Genomic DNA, 19329 nt, shown 5'->3' with positions numbered 1-19329 from the left:
AACTTAACATTTTCTGAAAAAAGATCCATATATTCTGTTGATGTTGAGGTTCAGCTTCAAACCTGTTGATTTATGTATCCCTTTTGCTTTTAGAGAACTTTTTAACCATCAAACTATGCTCTCAGGACCCCCTCATATTTTAAATACTGTCTGTAGTTGGGATGGACAAGTTAGAATACTATTTGATAATCATTTGTAATAATTGTCTTTTTTATTTTTTTACAAAAAATCTCTGGGAATGGCCCTTGTATACTGATGATAAGACAACTTTAGCTTGCAAAGTTTACAGTTAGCTTAATTTTCTTGAAGGAGTTGCACACAAAAGTGTTTTTATGGCTGTTGTGGTCTTTGGCTTTGTATATTTCCCTTATTTTTGCACCATTCTCACAGAGCCACATGGTTTTCACCAGTCTGGCAGACAAGAAGCTTTTGATTTAATTGTTTTGTTGTGCTTGTCAAACAGTTTGGCGCTTGACGGCCTTCTTGTGGTGAGAGTAAATGACATGTTGCCACGAGATGCCTGTAAAAACAAGGGAATTGAGGTTTTCAGACAAAAAACCAGTCGTGTAATCTATATTAATTTTGTTGTAACAACAGAATGACTCTTGGACTATTCAAAAAACATGGCTCAACCCTAATCTGCAGTTTTTTTGTTTTTATTTTCTTCCTAAGGTTTAAGTATTCCTTTGGCAGCTGAACTTGTGTAATACATTTTCTCAAAATGAATAAGAAACAATGATCCAGTGCTTACTGTGTATGATGTAGAGAGGCGTATGACTAAGTGGCTTTAAAACACTGGATATTTTTTTTTGTTTTAGCCTTTTTAATGAAGATGGCAGTTGGAGTCATGCTACTAAGCACAATCCAATCATTTCAGGCTATAAGCAATTGGAGAAACTTTATGCTCAATGCTTTTTGAAACTTGGTACGTTTCATTGTCTCCTTAATTACAGGCCCAGATGAAAACAACATCCGAGCTCATTCCCCTTAAAAGTGACTGTGGAAGGAGTTTTAAACATTCAAGCCATGTTCCTGTGACTCTGTGATCTTTCCTCTGATGATTCCTTTCTTCTGATGTGTTGTTCCTTTTTGTGTGATTGAAATTATCTCAGCATTTAAGGGAAGCCTACCTTTCACGTCAAGGTAAAAACACAATATATATCAGCCTATAGATAAGAAACTAATAGAGGAAGCCTTACTGCTAAACCCATGGCTCAGATGGTAGAGTGGTCGACTTCCATTCAGAAGGTCGGTGGTTTAATCTCCAGCCCATTGAAAGTGTTCTTGGGCAAGACACTGAATCCCCCATTTCCCACTGTACCATTTTTCAGGCCCGATGAAAAGGAAATAAATAGTTTAATTCAAAACATGAATTAATATACATCTGTTCACACATTTACTTCTATGGTTTGAGGTAAAAATAAAATGTTTGTTTGTTACTTTACTCAATGTTCTTTATAGTTGATGGACATTTTACTGAAAGAATTATTACAATTATTCTTTATCTTGTGGTGGAGAGAAAATACCAGTGCAGTTAATACAGCTGTAAACTTGAGGATTAAGACGAGATATACTCGGCCCCTCTGCTGTGCACGAATGAGTGAAAGATAAGATTAGGGGATGCCCCGCGCTCCGTCAACTGTAGATGCAGACGTAGTTTTCTCTCCCTTCTCTCTATACAGATACACAACGCATCTAGGTTTTAGATTTGTATTCTATAGCACAGTAGCAGCTGCAGTAGCATTAGTATGACATGTCAATTTATGGAAATATCTTGGCCAGTGAATCAGAAGGAAAAAAAATCAAAATAAATCAGTGAACAAATCATATTGTCTCAACTCCAGTTTGGTGTAGCCTGTAAGTCTCACCTTACTACCACTGCCACCCTTTCAGCTACACTGAGGCTGAGAATCTTCAACTCTTAGCAACAATAAGTTTTATAAGACATAAGACTGCTGTTGTTGTGCTGTCAGCTGCACTTCTGATCAAATCCACTCAGTAAATGCATTGGCTCAGGTTGTGCTCTGCCAGCATGCACGTCTTTGCGTAGCTTCTTAATCTTAGGCCAGACTTAAGAAATCATAGCTCATGGACATCAGTTGTATTTCACAACAGCAGCACACTTTGGATTTAAATCAAGGAAGGCAAGGGTTGTGTGAATGATTATCTTCGTGTACTGTCTAAAAATGTGTACATTTTGCAAAATACCTCCAGTTTCAAAGAGGAAAAGCCATATGCTAGTTACTGATTAAATTGTTGCTCATATGTCTGTTTGGAGAAGCAACAACAAATTATTGCAGAATAAGTTAATCTCATCTTTTTCCTTTTTTTTCCCAAGTTATTTATTTTCACTTCCTGCCATTAAGTCCACTTACATTGTGCCCAATGAAGTCAGATGCATTAAAAAAAAAAGAAAAAGAAAAAAGATACCCATATCATTCACTTTCAGCTACTATTCCAACATTTAGAACATGGTTCATTCTCCTTATTTTGAAATAAGTACATATATATAGATTAGGGAGAAAAACATGATAGCCCTGCATTATTTAGATAGCAATTAGCGCTGTGAAATATACTTTTCATTAGATCAAATTAACCCTCAGGAATATATTTTTTCATATGGGCTCCACAGCCACAGTACAACCAAATTAGACTATTAACTTTTAATTGCATATTCCAGTGTCTTGCTTTAAACACTTTTAAACAAAGCAACATAGTCTGAAATTTTTCCATCCTTTTATTCTCTGCAAACAGCCAGAATTCAAAGCAATACATTTAAATCTTAATGTCAGATTTTGGTCAATGGTTGGGCTGAGGTATTGTTAAACTGACAAACACATTTATAGAAGATAAAAATGTGTGCCATTTTAAATGAGATAAGTATTTACAAATGAGATTTCTGTGTTGTCCTTTGCTCATGACTCCTTAATGGTCAGCACTTGCATCACAGCAATAAGACTCTGGCCTCAAGCTTTTGTGAGATCTTTGTGCATGTTTGCCTTACGTTTGTGCCTATGTGGGTTTTCTTCAGTTTCCTTCCTGAGTCCAAAGGTTAACTGGTGATTTTAGATTGGCCGTAGGTGATGATTTGAATGACCACTGTTGCCTGTCTCTTCGTATTAGCCTTGTGATGGACCGGCTATGTCCTGGGTGAATTCCTGACAATTCCAGTTGTGATAAGCTCCCGTTTCCTGCTACCATCTATGTGGGATGCCGTAGGTATGAAAAGGACTGATTCTTAAAATAAGGTGAAGGGGGAAAACACAACATGGCTTTGTTAATAGTAACCTTGCTGATGAGCTCCCTGCTTGACTTGACAGCTTGATTGTAAAATGCATTTAATTCTCAGCTTCCTGTGGGCTTGTTATCCATATCTGTATGCACATCGTCATTGTGTTCTTTAAATCTTTGGCAGTATTTCTATCAACAATAACTATCCTGCCTGATTTCTCAGTCAGATTCTGGTAATATGGAGAAAGTTAAGACATTAATTCTGGTCACATTTTCCCCACAGCACCCAGTGCTTACTGGGAGGTTTATGCTTATCACTATGGAAAATAGTGCACACTCCTGTTTATTTTGTGTGTATAGAATCATTTCTATTATATACTGTGGGCACAGCAGTTGTATGTATGGGATGTAGACAGTAAGATGGGTTACCTAGCAACTTAAATCTTGCTTTCTTTGTTGCTACGCTTGATTTATTTTGCATATGCTGTTTTTAAACATGATGCTTTTGCATTCTGTTGTTTGAGAGAAAAGAAGTACATTGGCAAATTTGTCTTCCGTCAGACATATGGATGCCAAATATAGTCCTGCGGTGTTTAAACAGTCTTAACTCTACATAGCATATGATTTACTCAGATATTCAGACACACCAGGTGGCTACTGTCTGGGAGCTGTTGAACAGAACATTTTTTTGTGACCAAGAATAGGCAATCCAGGTGTCAAGTATAAGGCAGTGGACATGATGTTGTTGGTATTTGTGCGGTGGTAGTGTCCCTTCACTTGTCTGTGTAGTGATACTCAATCCTTGGCAGCATTACAGTCTCAATAACGATGTACACATCTGCTCCACAGTCTGTGGCAAGATGAGAAATGATCAGTTATTACTTCATGGCTCATGTCCATTTACAGGTTGATATGTCTGGTAGATCTGAAATGCACTGTGTGTTTGGGATTGTAGGCATGAAATCAGATGAGCATGTATGCAAGGGCCCTGTTTAGAGGTAATTCAATAAACCAAAAAGCCACTATTGACATGGTTATGTGACAATTAAGTAGGAAATGAGGATATTCCTCACTCTATAAAGCACGTTGGGAGCTGGATCCTGGTTTTGAAAACATTTATCCATCGCAAGTCCTTTTCGTTCTATGTGTTTAAATGTCAACACTCAAATACAAATAATACAAATAAAAAAAAATCTCCACCATATATGTAATAGGCTGGAAAAGGAATTCAAATCACCCTGATTCAGTGCTGTACTATCCAAAAGTCTTCTTTTTGAATTGCTCCACCTTATAAGTCATATTTGTGATCACTGTAAAGGGAAGTCTCATTCATCCAGGAAGCACTTTACCATTTTGTGTTTTCTGGGGCATTGTGGCAAATCTTTGATGTGCATTTGTTGATGCATGTTGGTGGACGAGATGAGTTTTCCTCTCATCGAAGCAATATTTGGTTAGAAAAGGGAGGGGCAGCTGATAATATCATTCAAATTTCCTGGATATTATCAGATAAAGATTTTATCATGTAATCAACACACATTGTCTGAGATAGGTTGAGCAAATTGGCTTAACAGTAGGGCTACCACAAACGATTATTTTAACAGTAAAGCGCAATATGCAGCTTGTTGCAACAAAAAAATAAATACTTAAGGTTTTTTTTTTTTTTTTTTTTAGGCTTTTCTTTCCTTCATTTGTCTCTGGCATCAAACATAGCTGCATTTAAATCATATGAGGTAGGCACCTGAAACTAAGGAATTATTCACAAAAAGTTTTGGTCTCACTAACTCAAATATAACACCAACATGTTCAGTATGGACTCAGTCAGGACTTGTGCATGCTGAGGTGTGCATGTAGCTAGCTTTGTAACAAAGCCGTCCATTGAAGATGAACGTACTTTTTTAGTTACAGAAAACACATCAAATATGTGTGCTAAGGCTAATTAATCAAATCGTCATCGCTAATGTTAACGTTTACAGCCATCAATGGCCGCGTTTCCCAGATTTTAGCAGGAAACTAGCCAGTTAGCTTACCAAGATGACGTCCCTCTTCACAATCAGCCACAACAACATGCTTCCTGGTATGCTTAACTATACCAGAATACCAGAACCGGCAACGGAGCTCAAAAGTGTGGGAACATTTTATGAAAACTAAAGACAAATGTGTGCAATGCAATATCTATAAAGCAGAATTTGCCTTCCACGGCAGCACAACGACGATGCACGAGCACCTGAAAAGGAAGCATGTTGTTGAGGGACGTCGGTTACATGCTGCCATTCCGACATCTCGCCATTCGCGACACTTAATTTTTTATCAAACGTCCCGCCATTCCGACACTTTTTTCCTCCTATGGTCGGGATGGCGGTATGTTCTGTTTTTTTTTTAACATACCGCCATTCCGACAGTTCCTTTTAATAGCCTATGTTTTACCCAAAACATTTTGCACTAATGACATGCCGGCGCAAGTACGCGCGCCGGCATATCAGCATCGCAAACAAACTTTAATAATCTATTATCAAAATCCCCTGAAATGTCAAATATAAAAATACAGATATTAATGTAACTCTGGTGAGACTGGAACTGATTAAGCAGAAACACAGTGTCAGTGACCTGTCACAGCAGCCAGCTGGAGCGGAGCTCTCCACAGAGCCCATGCGTCTTTTGGACGCTGTCATCATATGCAAAAGTAATAATTGCAATTACAGATATCACGGCTACTGCACAGGATACAGTTGCGAGCACTTTGCCTTGCCTTGCCAATAGGAGAGGAGAGAAATGACAGCATAGAACGTATAAAACACAACAAAATGCAGTAAAAACGTTTATTCATGTTATTCACGTGATTTATGAGTACTCGCTCCAATTATGGGAAGCGCGGATGGGCTTTGCGCATTTGGCACAAACACACAGCCGTTGCGCAAGGCTTTATACAGCCTGTTGATATCTTAAGGTCCTAACTGTCCTAACAGGTCATACCTGTGAGTAAATGTCATGTAGAGATTGTTTTTACATGACATTACAGCTGAACATATAGCTTTCATCCACAAACCAACGTGGGAGAGCCCGAAGACGCATGTGCCAGACGCACATAGGCATGCGTAACACCAATTTTGACCACTTCATGCTGTTTATTTGCTTTCTTTTAGTTAACTTTCGTTTCTTTTGGATTCTTGTGCGTATTATGGAGCCGTTTCGGTCCATATTTGTAAGCCTTTTCTTCCTGGATTAAATTTTCGGAAGTTGAAACAAGTGGCATTGGAGTGTGTGATTAAAAACCACCACGGTCTGCTTCTCCTCCTCCAGCTGCCGAGACTTTGTGTTTTTAATAACGCTTATCTGTAAACATGTGTTAAACATTTAAATTGAATGAACAGAAATAAGGGACTCACCCGTTGAGTAACGCACATTTCCCTATACGGAAAGCCTTGTCGGAATGGTGGGACGTTTGGATGTCGGAATAGCGGGATGTCGGAATGGTGGGATGTCGGAATGGTGGGATGTCGGAATGGTGGGATGTCGGAATAGCGGGATGTCGGAATGGCGGGATTTCGGAATGGGGGTTGCCACCCCCAGAACCGTCATCGACGATTTTAATAGTCGACATAATGACTGGTAGACTAATCGTGGCACCCCTAGTTAACAGTCTGGGATAAAAATGTCTCACTGAAAAAATTAAATGAAAACTGAGAGATTTACTTTAATGATATATCAAAGATGAAACAGGGAGACTAACAGATATTGTCCTATGTTCTGTAGACAATTTATGGCTTTGGGAAAGGAAAGAATTTAGTTTTTCTGCAGCAGTGTGCTTAACAATCAGTGAATCAGGTTAGATTGGGTTGATCAGCATTGATCTAAAGGCTATTCATGAAACTCAGTGGAATCACAGAGGCAATAAACTGAGTTCTTACATATTTGACACCCTCATTCCATCGTTCTACACCCTTCTGTCTTAAATGGCTTGACCTTTATTTTTGTGACATTTTCAAAGTGAGAGAGGACAGCCTCACCGGTTTGTCCCAGTGCGTGCTATTGTTTGCTTAAGATTGTTGCTACATTTTCCTTGAAGTCACTAATTTGGGTCAATGATTTTTACAAGCCTGGGAGAATGCCTGGAAGTAAATTGTTCTACCTGTCAGGTTATGATTGGTCTTTATTTAAGTAATAGAGCAGTTTGAATGAGGTACATGCACTTAAACAGAAATGTAGTTTCGGATTGTATGGATTTCTTCTTTTCTTCAGCAACGATTAATCACGCTCCTCCATAAATTTTTTTTGTGTGACTTGTTGTGTTGTTGTCTGTGATTCTTGGCTTTTTGACTTTCCATTGTTTTGGGATTTTTTTATTTTTATTATTGATTCTTTTTTTTCTGGTTTGTTCAGCATCCTTGTTTCTGTTATTCTATGACATATTATTCAAAGTGCAGCCGACTGAAAATTGTGAATTTTTTTTTCAGGGATATATATGATAAAGAAAGTAAAGATAGCTACAGTTTCTGTCACTAAATTGGTTATCAGTTCTCAACATTCTCCTGTCTCTCCTGCTCTTGACCAGTATTCATTATTGCTGCTGAAAAGCTCTTTTTTAGAGTGACTCTGAAGAAGTGAGCTGTCATTGGAAAATCCCAGTATCTTATGAAGCTATTGTGTTTCCTGTTAAACTCTGTCTGGGGCTGCAAAGCACTTGGCTGCAAATGGGCATTTCATTGTTTCTGCATACCACACTTTTACGTCATACTTTATCCATTTGAGCTCATTGTTTTTTAAATAAAAGAGAGCTGCAGGCTAAATGTGGCTGAACCTTATCATGTTAGTCCTGCAGCTACTGAAAGTGCATTTGCAAGAATAAGGTATAGATTGCTCTTCCTTTTGATGAAATCCATGTTTGATTGTTGTGTATTTTTCTCTATGTGCCGTCTGCTTATAAAGTGGTGTCTGCCAGCAACTCTGAGCTTCATATCTCAGCGCTGTGTTTTCTGAGAGTGCGTTTAAACATTTAGTTTGTCAGGAGCTTCATTAACACTTGTCTTGCCCCTTTTTAATTTTGGTGTGAATATCTGAATTATTTTTAATCCAACGCGTTCTCAAATTATCACAGAGCACAGCTGCCATTGCCTTGCAGGCTAGATATATGTGACTTTGTAACAGGAACACTTCTCACGTTATTCATTTAAAACCATCGTTTTTTCTTCTCTCCACATCTACCTCCAAGAGATTCCATTACTGCAATGCTCATGATACAGCTGCAATCTTTGTAAATAGGACATCACTTCTATTTATTTTCACCCAATTTAGTGGCCACTGTAGGCTTCTCTTGGATACTATCTCAAGTCCAATCTTTGCTGCTGGTCACCATGACGACAGCAAGCCTTTAACCTCTCCCCTAATCATAAGCAGTAGAGAGTGGAAGGATTCTGCAGGGTTCAGAGGGAACATTCTTCATTTTGTACCTTATGGCAATAATGCACATATGCGTTCTTTCTAGTGGGTGGGGTGGTTTGAACAGATTTAATTGAGGCTTATAACCCTGATGTTGTAAAATTGTGTCCACTGGGCTAAATAATGGACCTAAGGATATATCTTATCTGCTTTCACAAATTTTGTTTTTACCTTGCAGTAAGAAGAATATCTGCTGCTTGAATGCAGTTCCCCAAAGTAAAAGAGCTATTTCCACAGAAACAGCTCTGTTGGTTTATCTTTTTTAGTTTGGTTGCTTTTATCTTTTTTTTTTCCAGTATCAAAGGAAATTGTTCCTGACAGGTCAGAGTGACTGACCTCATTTATGCTTGTGAACGGTTTGATGACATTTTGAGATATTTTTCAGTGACCATTGGGGGGGGGGGGGTTGGTTTCCAGTCTAGCACAGAGGTTACTCGCAGACAACAAGCTATGTACGCCGACACTCATTACTGATACAGAATCAAAAATTAACCTAACAAGCATAATTAGGCAATATGATTAGCCATTGCTGTGGGACGCAGATTCCCTCCTTCTGTGGGCCCTTCTCCTGGGAACAAAGAAATGGGAATTTAAAACTAGACGGTACCACCATATGGCTAAGATTTCCTTTCAGAGTTGCATATTTCTGTTTTTGCAGTTCAGTGGATTCACACCTCAACGCCAGGGCCTCTTTGATGTTGACTTATAGTGCATTCAAAGTAAGAAATGTCAAGAGATTTAATTCCATTTACGTTTGACCGCAGACAACATGAATACAGATTGGTTGGGTGTGTGTGCAAAGACCACGTTAAATGCTTAAGTTGACACTTGACATGTTGAGTGGCAAGTTGTCTTTTACAAAAATTACATTCATACCTCAAACACTTGTACTGCAACACCCTGTATTCATTTCCATTTACTCCAGTGTAATGTTTCATTTACTTACCTTTGAAGAGATGCAGAGACTGAATAAAGTATTCTGTGTGCGGAGTTGTTGTCCCTGGTTTTCAACCAGATGCAGTTGCATGTATTGCATGTCCAACTGCACAGGTCACATTAAGTTGAGCAACTTATATGTTAAAGTAAGATTTTTCAGTCGCTTAAGTATATCACAGTAACATATAACCCCAGTTCTGTCCTCTCTGCACTGGCTTCCTATCCGGTTCAGAATTGATTTTTAAGATCCTGATGTTTGTTTTTAAAATTTTGAATGGTTTGGCCCCAGAGTATTTAGCTGATCTGATACATGTTCACAGACCAATCAGAGCTCTGAGCTCTGCTAATAAACTATTCTTGGATGTGCCTAAATGCAGGCTAAAAACTAAAGGCAATCGAGCTTTTGCAGTGGTTGCCCCTGAGCTGTGGAATGGGTTACCGCTGCATATCAGGTTGTCAGAAACTCTGGACATTTTTAAATCCTCTCTTGAAACTCACGTTTTCTCCTAGGCTTTCGGACCTGGGTGAAATTAATGTTGTGTTTGTGTGTCGATGTCTTTGTTAGATTTATTTTTTTTATTTCATTGTTATTTATTTATGTAAAGCACTTTGGTCAACTTAGGTTTGTTATAAGGTACTCTATAAATAAAGGTGACCTTGAAGCTAATTTCATACAGCAAGATTTTTTCAGGACAAATTTTTACGTCACAGACAAACGTTGGAGGTTACAGAGAAATGGCCTAGAACTGAGGCAAATCTGAGTTTGAAAAGCAATCATTAATCACAATGCATGAGTGATTCAAAAATGGGATTTGAGAATCTTTCCAGTTTCTAAATGATATCTGATGCATGGGACAAAACAGATGAAACCAGGGAGAAGAAAATAAACAAAAATACAGCAAATGCAACGGAGCGCATGATGAAGAGACTATATGAGACGTCTCAGGAAACTGAGCAGAATTAGTTTGAATGTTGGCTAAAACACTCATAAACACTCATATCTCTTACATTCTCCTTCATTTCTTACCATGACAAACTCAAGAGGAGACATTGAGAGACACTGCCAATTCTACAATCAGGTGCAGGGAGCTAAACCGATTGAATTACCAGTAGTTACATAGTACAACCACAATGACAAGAGAGACACTTATCTTTGTTACAGGCAAACTGCTTGATTAGGATCAGACAGAGGAGTTGGGGTTTGAGTCATGACGAAATCTTCTGCATACCACTTGTGAAGTGTGAACGTTCTGACTACAAAACTTCCACATAAAAGAGAAGCATGCGGCTTGGTGTGAACGATACAATGAGCAAATCTCCAAAACTTCTACAAATCATTTCCAGAAATGTTGTTTTTTAGATAAAAGAAAATCAATTGTGTCATATAACAAACACCAAAACTTTTGTTATTCACGGTAACATTTTTTGACCAGATCATTTCTGCTCTTGTGCTGTGCTTGTTGACACTGTCCGTTGAGTATGGAAAAGGAGCATTTTTTTAGTCGAGCAAAGCTCCGACTGGTTTCACTTCTTCAGTAACTGATTGTAATTGTTCACAGACTTGCCTTAGTTGCACACGTGTTGCGAGAGGATTCCACTGCGGGGGTAAACAAGAAAACTGAAATTGTACTGAACTTTTTTTTTTTGTTTGTTTGTTTTTCAAAAGGTTTTTGATTGATATTAAGATCATGGCTGAAAAATACAGTTGCGTACATGTAGATTTTATTTAAGGCTGCTAAATGGAATATTGGACACACATTTGCCCTACACTGCCTCTACTGGTCACTTGCATATTGCATCTTAAGTATGAAAAGCATTACTGTCTAAATAAGCGAAGGAGCTTAGCCTTATTTCTGGCTTTAGTTGTGTTACTGGGATACCCGAGATCTCATATGTAGAAATGATAGACTTGGTCATCTTACACATATGGAAATATATTGTTGGTGGATGCAGGTTGATTTGATGTTTTCTTTAAAATTTTGAAGAATATCCTGAAAAATATTCACATAATTTTCTCTCTGTTTTGGGGACATACTTTTCAGTATTAACATTAAGTTTGAAATAATCAGGTCAACTGGAAGCTGAGAACAACAAAGGCACAACACAGATTGACAAGATGAGATCTGTAAAGCGGAATGTTTCCTCTTTTGTCAGAGAAATACTTATCTGTCTGATACCATTTTAGTTGTAGCTTTTTATGTATACATTTTATGTATACTGCTTTCAGTCATGCATTGTAGGGAATTCAAAGTGATGCTGTAAATCTTTACAAATACCTGGAAAATATTTCCAGTTTTCCACTTCAGTCTGAAGGAGGTAGAAGCCTTCCATTGGGGAAACATACTTGCATTTTAATACACTGAATTACACACATAATAGATGCAATTTACATGCTAATGTAAATCAGTACAGTGGTGTAGTTGTAAATTAGGTATACTGGTAAACTCTGTCATGACTTGATCTAAATTTTTCACACGTCTCTTTTACGATACAAGATGTTTATTGTCTAGATTACTGTTACGCTGATCATTGTATACGTCTATTAGAAAGAGGAGCTCTATCCCATCTCACCAGCACGCTGAGGTGCAGTTTGGTTTAACTATTGTGAGCAGACCAAGGCACAGTGCTTTATCATAAGAAATCATCAGAGGTGGCGAGATGGGTGCAAAATAAATGACTGTGCAGTTCCATTGTTTGTCTATCATTATTTCCTGCTGGTGTAGTATTTCAGGCGGGTCCCGTTTTGGCAGTTAGAAAGAATATGAAATGTTTGACTTTGACTGCAGAGTTTTGCAAGAATAGAATATTCACCTTGAAAGTTTAATCTATGTCTCTTTAGGTTATTTAGCAACCTCCTTTAAAGTATTCCTTCAACAACTAGCCCATGTCGTTGTGCCATTGTAATGTGAACCGACTGGATGGATCCAGTCAGGAATACCAGACCTCAGGTTAAGCTTTTACCTTTCTAGGTCACAAACAACACAACTTATTACAAAACCTCTGGAGAACTTTACTGTGCACTTTATGGTCAGTGTCGTCTGAAAGTAGCTTTCCACGTATTTTATAGTGTTATCTTGATGGTTATGGTGCGACTCTTCATTCATAAAGAGTGCTAAACTAGGTGATGAGTGGGGTGGAGGCAGATATTGTAGGTGGGCACACACAACAGAATATTTGCCTCTTATGCTGTCAGGTTTACTGTCATTAGGTAAACCTCAGACAGGCTGCCATTTGCATTTAATTTTGGAGAGGAATCTGTTTAGCTTTTCCTTCCAGTAGGGCCAAATTAATGATGTGTTGAAGAGTTCTTTCCAGCAGAACCATTACACTCATTTAGAGAGGTCATTTTTTAAGTAGAAGAAATTGTTTAGATAATTTAAAGTTACCATAACAATGTTGTTTCAATGATGACTGAGGACAATCTAATCTACTCTCCTTCCAAACCTTAAAATGGCACATCAGTACAAACTAGCACTCCTGTCCAGTCTCCACTAAACACTCATCTGCCCCCTTTTTCTCTAGCTTTTCAGAGGACTTACTGTAAGATTGGAGGAATTTTGGAAATGCATTTATTCTTTGACTATTCATTCCTATCCTATTCCTATTATTTGGTCATTCTTTCTTCAGTAGAAAGACACAACGACTGCGCTTTTCAATGGTAGTGAAGATGTGTGTGTAGTATAATGTGCAAAAACTCTTCTGACCCTCCTGACTGGAAACGTTGAATGTTAATTACCTTCATGTTAACCACTATTCAAAACACTTTCTTTTTGTTTTTGGTAATATTATTATGTTTCTAAATTGGGTTCTGAAGCAGCTGTATATTGTGATAAATTGTTGAACTACTTTATTTCACTACTATGTTTCTGTAGAACATGAATTTTGCTTTTCAGTCTCCTTTTTATTATCTGACAGCTATATATTTCGATCTTGCAGTGTAAAAAAAACAGTTTGCCTCTGATTTTGGTCATTTGAATAGATTATTGGGTTTCATCATTGAAATTAAGCGGAATTCCAACTGTGCACTGATTGATTTTTGTTTTTTTCTTATTGCTTAGATAAGCTCTGTTCTACACATGCTAAGTGTGTAATCAGTGATATAGTCTTTATTTACCTCTTGTAACATAATGGATGAAAATTAGGCTGGGGATCTGAATCTGTAATTGCATCACTGCTATGCATGTGAAAAATATGATTAATCGCTATAGCACAAAGGGAAGATGAGGTTTAGTTTCAACTTTTAAAATCACTGATATTTGTGGCTGATAGTTATCTGATGTTGTTTCACAGACATTAAAGGGAAAATAAATCTATATCAGCAATTATCCTTTGTATCTGCATTGGCCAAGAATTTCACAGTAGTTGCTTCCCTAATGTAAATGAGTGTGTGATTAAACATAATGTATTACACACAACCGGTGCTGTCATTGCTAATTTATAAGAGAGGAATGTGGCAGATGCTCTGAGGATTCCATTGAGGTCTAATAATGTTTTCTGTTTGCAGTTAATTGCAGTGAGTTAAAAAGTGTGTGTGTCGATGGTCTACTTGTTTGAAGAGCCAGTCATGAATTATTCGCTTTTTTTTGTCCCACACTTGCCCTATCAGTTATAATAAAATATTTGAGTGCACTTCTCCTTTGGATTAGATATGTTTAAGCTGTATAAGTGTATTGATGACATAAAATTTCTCTGCATTGTTAAGTATATATACAAAAGGCAGGAAACCATGACTATGAGGAATTTTATGGAGTTTCATTTAAAAACTGAATTATATGATGAAAGCAGTGAAAATGAGACACAAGGGATGTCAAAAAGTGACAAATTAATTGTGCATTGGAACACAAAAACTATCATATTTTATAGTACAGCATATACTACAGCAGAGAAAGAGAAAGAGAAACAACTTTAAAAATGAATTCATGCTTCAAAATTTAAACAATGCAGAGCGTCCACCATGACCCTGTTGCAAGCATTTGTACTTGTGCATTATGTGTGCCTCAGGCTGCATAAAACACCAACTAGCAGTAGGGTTTCTATATTCCTCTCTTGCATTTCTTTGCATGCTTCAAACAATAAACTGAAAACAGAGATTAGCACATGTAACTACATTTTATGCAAGTGTGGATAGTTATAACATGATGAGCAACAGTTACTTTTAGAGAAATGATTACATTAAGGGGAGAAGATGCTAGAAGAAGTGCTTTGTAATGAACTCTGAGTCGACTGATTCTAAACGCAGAGTAGATATTTCTTTCACAGAAACCTTCTCTAAACAAAGCAGTATGTCATGTATACACAGAGAACCTGGTGGGCCAATTATTTGTTTGTTCTGCAGCAGAGTGACATATGGTTCTATTTTTTGGGGTGGTGCATTTAGCTGTAGGCTACAGTTTAGCCACAGTTTAGGTCACATGGTTACACCAAGAGCTTTATGTGAAAGCATAAATCGACCTTTAGATACTCATAAAAAGAACCAAAAAGAGAATTATAGAACAGGAGAATTTAATTTAAAGTAGAGAGCACAGCAGAAAGTAAACACACAGAAATATGTCCTTTGTAAGTTGTTCATAGTCACTACTTTGTGTATGCATAAAAGATCATTTATTTTTCACTGTAAGCCAGAGAGCATTGACAGGTCTATGAGCTATTAAGAAAAGAATAGAAAAAGGGGCAAAATTGGGGGGGAAAAATGGAGGTGAAACTAGACGCTGCATTAGTTCCTCGCACAATTTCATCTACCTCTAAGGTGCTTCCAAAGGGAGATGGTATAGAGAGGTCAGAACTCCAGCGATACTTTTAGAATGTGTAGAACAACTTCAGTGTTTGACCAACTAGTTTTGGCTTCTAGCCTTCACCTGGGCCGTCATCACCTAGCAGCTTGGTCAGACTCATCCTGAGCTGAAGAGCTGGCTGTCACCTGACTTAAGATAATGTAGAAAGTTGTCTTGTCAACATCATGGCTGAGGGTGTATGTTGTAGAAGTTCTTCCTTTGCCCTTTTTACAGTAAATAAAGCTACCTCGTGGATATGTTTGTTTTTAACAACCGGTCCAGCAACAGTTTCTGAAAAACCGAGAAACATGGAGTCATGCTAAATCTACAATTTAATCAGGAATGCTGTGGACAACGTGCGTTAGCTCATGGGCCGAGGCTAGATGAATGGTGACTACATTCAGACAGACGAGTTGCTGCCTGTTTTGTTTTTTCACTCTTTGGCCACTGGGTTGATCCAGACAGCATATCATCCCCTCTGTATGAATTTTCAAGCTGTGAATGCTATATAGTCATTTTTGTGCCTCACTGAATAATGTCTATACTATCTGTGCTCATTGAAGTTGTACCATATGGTTTTTTAAGCGCTTCTTCTTTTCTGCCCGTAAGTTTCTGATAATGTTGTTTAAGATTCATGCCACAAACTGCTGTGATACATTCCCCCGCAAGGAAAGTAGTATGTAAAGACTGTCGTGGCGCAACCGTGTTTTACACGATGAGTTCTTCATGAAGAAATTCTTTTTTTTTCAGTTATGTGTGTCATATCTCATAGAGACCAAAACATCTGGAACAATTTTATTTTTATCTGCACTTCCACTGCACCAGCATCAAGATGATGATGATGAGGCAAGGTTTGATTTTTACCTCTGTGCACTATAGTCTCTGTGCACTTTACGCTGCTTTTGCTCTCACCTTGCCTGTCAGTCACATTAATGTGCAGTATGAGACTAGACCCATTTTCTACCTTCTTGCTTTGATGCCCACCAGCAAGTTGTTGTCAGTGAGCTCCATTTACACCTTGCACTTCTTTAGAAAGCTAATTTCATGCTTTTTGGACTTGAAGAGCATTATTGATTTTTTTTTTTTTGCTTGTTTTCTACTTTCTTAAAAGTTATTATCATTACTGATTTTAAATGGATCAGAGAAGCTGTAATGACTACATTTCCTTCCTTTTAATTTCCGACAATTAAATTCTGATCAGAATTTATCATAGCAAAAGAGATCTTCACCAGTGCCAGCCAGCTCTTTATCATCAGATTAGTGAACTGGTTCAGTCCTATCCCAATCGGGTAACATACTGTCCGGATTAAGAGGGCTGAAAATAGATGAGTTCAATGTATGTGTTGTTCCACGATGGTAGAATGAACCTACCAAGTGCTACAAGAACAGGGGCGTCCCTGTCTATCTTCAAGAAACTCTTGAAAACCCAGCTCTTCAGAGAGAATCTCCTGTCCTAGCACTTACCCTGTACTTCCCTACCCCCTCTACTTCACTTTCTCCTTCTGTACTTCCCTCTATGCCTGCACTCTATCCCTACACTGTCACCTCTGACAGAGACTGACAAGTGATTTACTTCCACGTAGCTTATTGTTAGCTTTGATGTTAGCTGTAATGTTATATGCTCATTTGTAAGTCACTTTGGACAAAAGTGTCTGCTAAATGCATAAACATAAAAAACATAAAAATGTCTAGTACAATACAAGTATTCCTTATGATTATGCTGGCACATCATTATAACACAAAATACAAATTAACCAAACTGTATTCTCATGCATGAGTCATGCTGGATAATTTGTATTTTGTTATAATGATACTGTCCGGATTAAGATGGCTGAAAATAGTTTGTAAGTATATCTTATGTTTATGCTAGGACATCATTATAACACAAAATACAAATTAACCAGCATGACTCATGCATGAGAAAGCAGTCTTGTTTTTTAACATTTGTCATCTGTCTGACTTTATTTTTCAGTTGGTGGGTGGTGAGTTTGATCTGGAGACAAACTTTATTATCCAGGATGCAGAAAGCATCGGCTGCATGGTGGAGCTATTGGAGCACTGTGATGTCACCTGCCAGGCTGAAATATGGAGCATATTTACTGCCCTCCTTAGAAAAAGTGTTCGAAACCTGCAAACGAGCACTGAAGTGGGCCTCATCCAACAGGTGCTGCTCCAAATGAGTTCTGTGGATGACATGATTGCAGGTATGACGTTGATACGAACATGACTTCGTTTTGAACAAGTGGTGATTGGACAGCATACGTGTGTAAATTTTCAGACGGATTGTTATGATTTAAATTCCCACCAAGTGCATGGCTTTTTAAAAAAAGTCCGTACAAGTTTTGAGGGAAAAAGTATTTTCCATCGACGATGCCTGCTGCTTAGAAAATTTGCCTCTTTTTAAGGGTAATGCAGTTGTTTTTGTTTTTTCTTAAGTCTAGCTGTGTGAAACACTTATAAGAATTCAGTGTCCTACCTGCAGCAGACAGCAGCGTGCTCTCAGTGAGAAACCATCAGATTCCCCAAACTGAGAGCACTCTGACCCCTGTCTACTGCAGGGAAGATGCTGTCAACTCAAAAGTACAGAATAAAACCCCACCTTGGAAAACCAAACACACATCTAAGTATTCTTTGAAATAATGGAGCAATAAACATAAGTTGAGATGGCTTTACTTCGTGTGGTTAGTCTCATAACTCAATTGATTTTCATTCTAAATGACTTTCACCAGTATTTCAGTCAGTTGATATGATTACTTTTTCTTTTAGACTGCAGTTAGGACAGCAATTTACAATGAGACCTGAGTGTTTGTATGAATCGAATTTTATTTCTAAAACAATTTTATTCTATATAATTCAACTCTTTGTTTTACTAAACATTTTTATTCATCCATAACATTCTAAACATACAGTATTTAATAATAAATGACAGTTTTTTTTTCTGGAACTGACCTGCAAAACAAAAGAGGAGCACAACAAAAAACAAGCTACATATATGTAGCTCAGGAAATTGCTCCCCCATAGTGCCAATCGATAGTCCCTTCTTCCTCTGTGTTAATTTCCATTCAACCAAGAATAGGCTCATTAGATGCTCACTCAGCGCATAACCAGTCAATTAAATCTGGTGTTGTTGCCACTTTCCTGTATTTTAAAATAGTCCCAGCAGCTGCAATCAAACCAACCATAACAGAAAATGAACCTTTTGGAGCATTTTTGTATTCAGGATTTGTTTCTGATTTAAACACCTGTATTTATGCCACTGTGTATCAGTGTGGCTTCTGGTCATTACATATTTGAACCCTGAATTCGATATCACTGGCATGTTGCACGGTTCAGAGTAAACCAGTATCCTATAAAACTTAAATTATGTTTGAAAATACTTTTTCTCTGTTGTGTTGCTATGCCTCCAAGTTTACCATTTACATGTCGCATTGATGAATTGTGGTGGACAGGTTTTGAGCAAGTTATAAAGGAATTTCACTAAAGTGAAATCATATCACAGAGCATGAGCAATGAGTACATATTCCCATGAGAATCTCCTGTGCAATGTGGATGAATTATGATATCTCTAAAATGCAGCTGCCTTTTATGATAGTCCCTTCTCCTTTTTTCTTCTTGTTTTTTGTCTGTGCTTGATAATTTGTGTTTGTGTGATGTCTTGTTCTTTCAGACTTGCTGGTGGATATGTTAGGTGTACTGGCCAGCTACAGCATCACAGTGAAGGAACTGAAGTTGCTCTTCAGCATGTTAAGAGGGGAGGGAGGCGTCTGGGTAAGTGATACCAGGACTGAGTGCTGGACATTAGCTTCTTATGGTTTGGACACCATCACTTGAATTGCCTCCAGAGATTCCTAAACCTACTTGTGTTTGAGGTTTGCTCTGTGAATGGCTAACTGCAGAATGAGTATCTGCTGTCCAATCAGTCACAATGAAAGCTTTGAAGGTCTTGTTGATAATAATT

The 19329-nt window shown here is 37.9% G+C and overlaps 1 protein-coding gene across 5 annotated transcripts in view; it reads left to right on the top strand.

Annotated features, from left to right (window-relative positions):
- Positions 1-19329, top strand: part of nbeab (neurobeachin b) — a 175863-nt gene that overhangs the window by 23689 nt on the left and 132845 nt on the right. For all 5 annotated transcript variants that reach the window (XM_072392132.1, XM_072392135.1, XM_072392134.1 and 2 more), the window contains exons 2-3: positions 17344-17575; positions 19039-19139. In XM_072392132.1, coding sequence (XP_072248233.1) covers positions 17344-17575; positions 19039-19139 — 333 coding nt within the window. The remainder of the gene's footprint in view (positions 1-17343; positions 17576-19038; positions 19140-19329) is intronic.

This window comes from Leuresthes tenuis, unplaced genomic scaffold (assembly GCF_036924035.1).
Source record: "Leuresthes tenuis unplaced genomic scaffold, fLeuTen1.0.hap1 SCAF_9, whole genome shotgun sequence".
In the NCBI taxonomy this organism is placed as follows: Eukaryota; Metazoa; Chordata; class Actinopteri; order Atheriniformes; family Atherinopsidae; genus Leuresthes; species Leuresthes tenuis.
The sequence above is the reverse complement of the archived record's forward strand: the minus strand, read 5'-3'. Positions and strand labels throughout refer to the sequence as shown.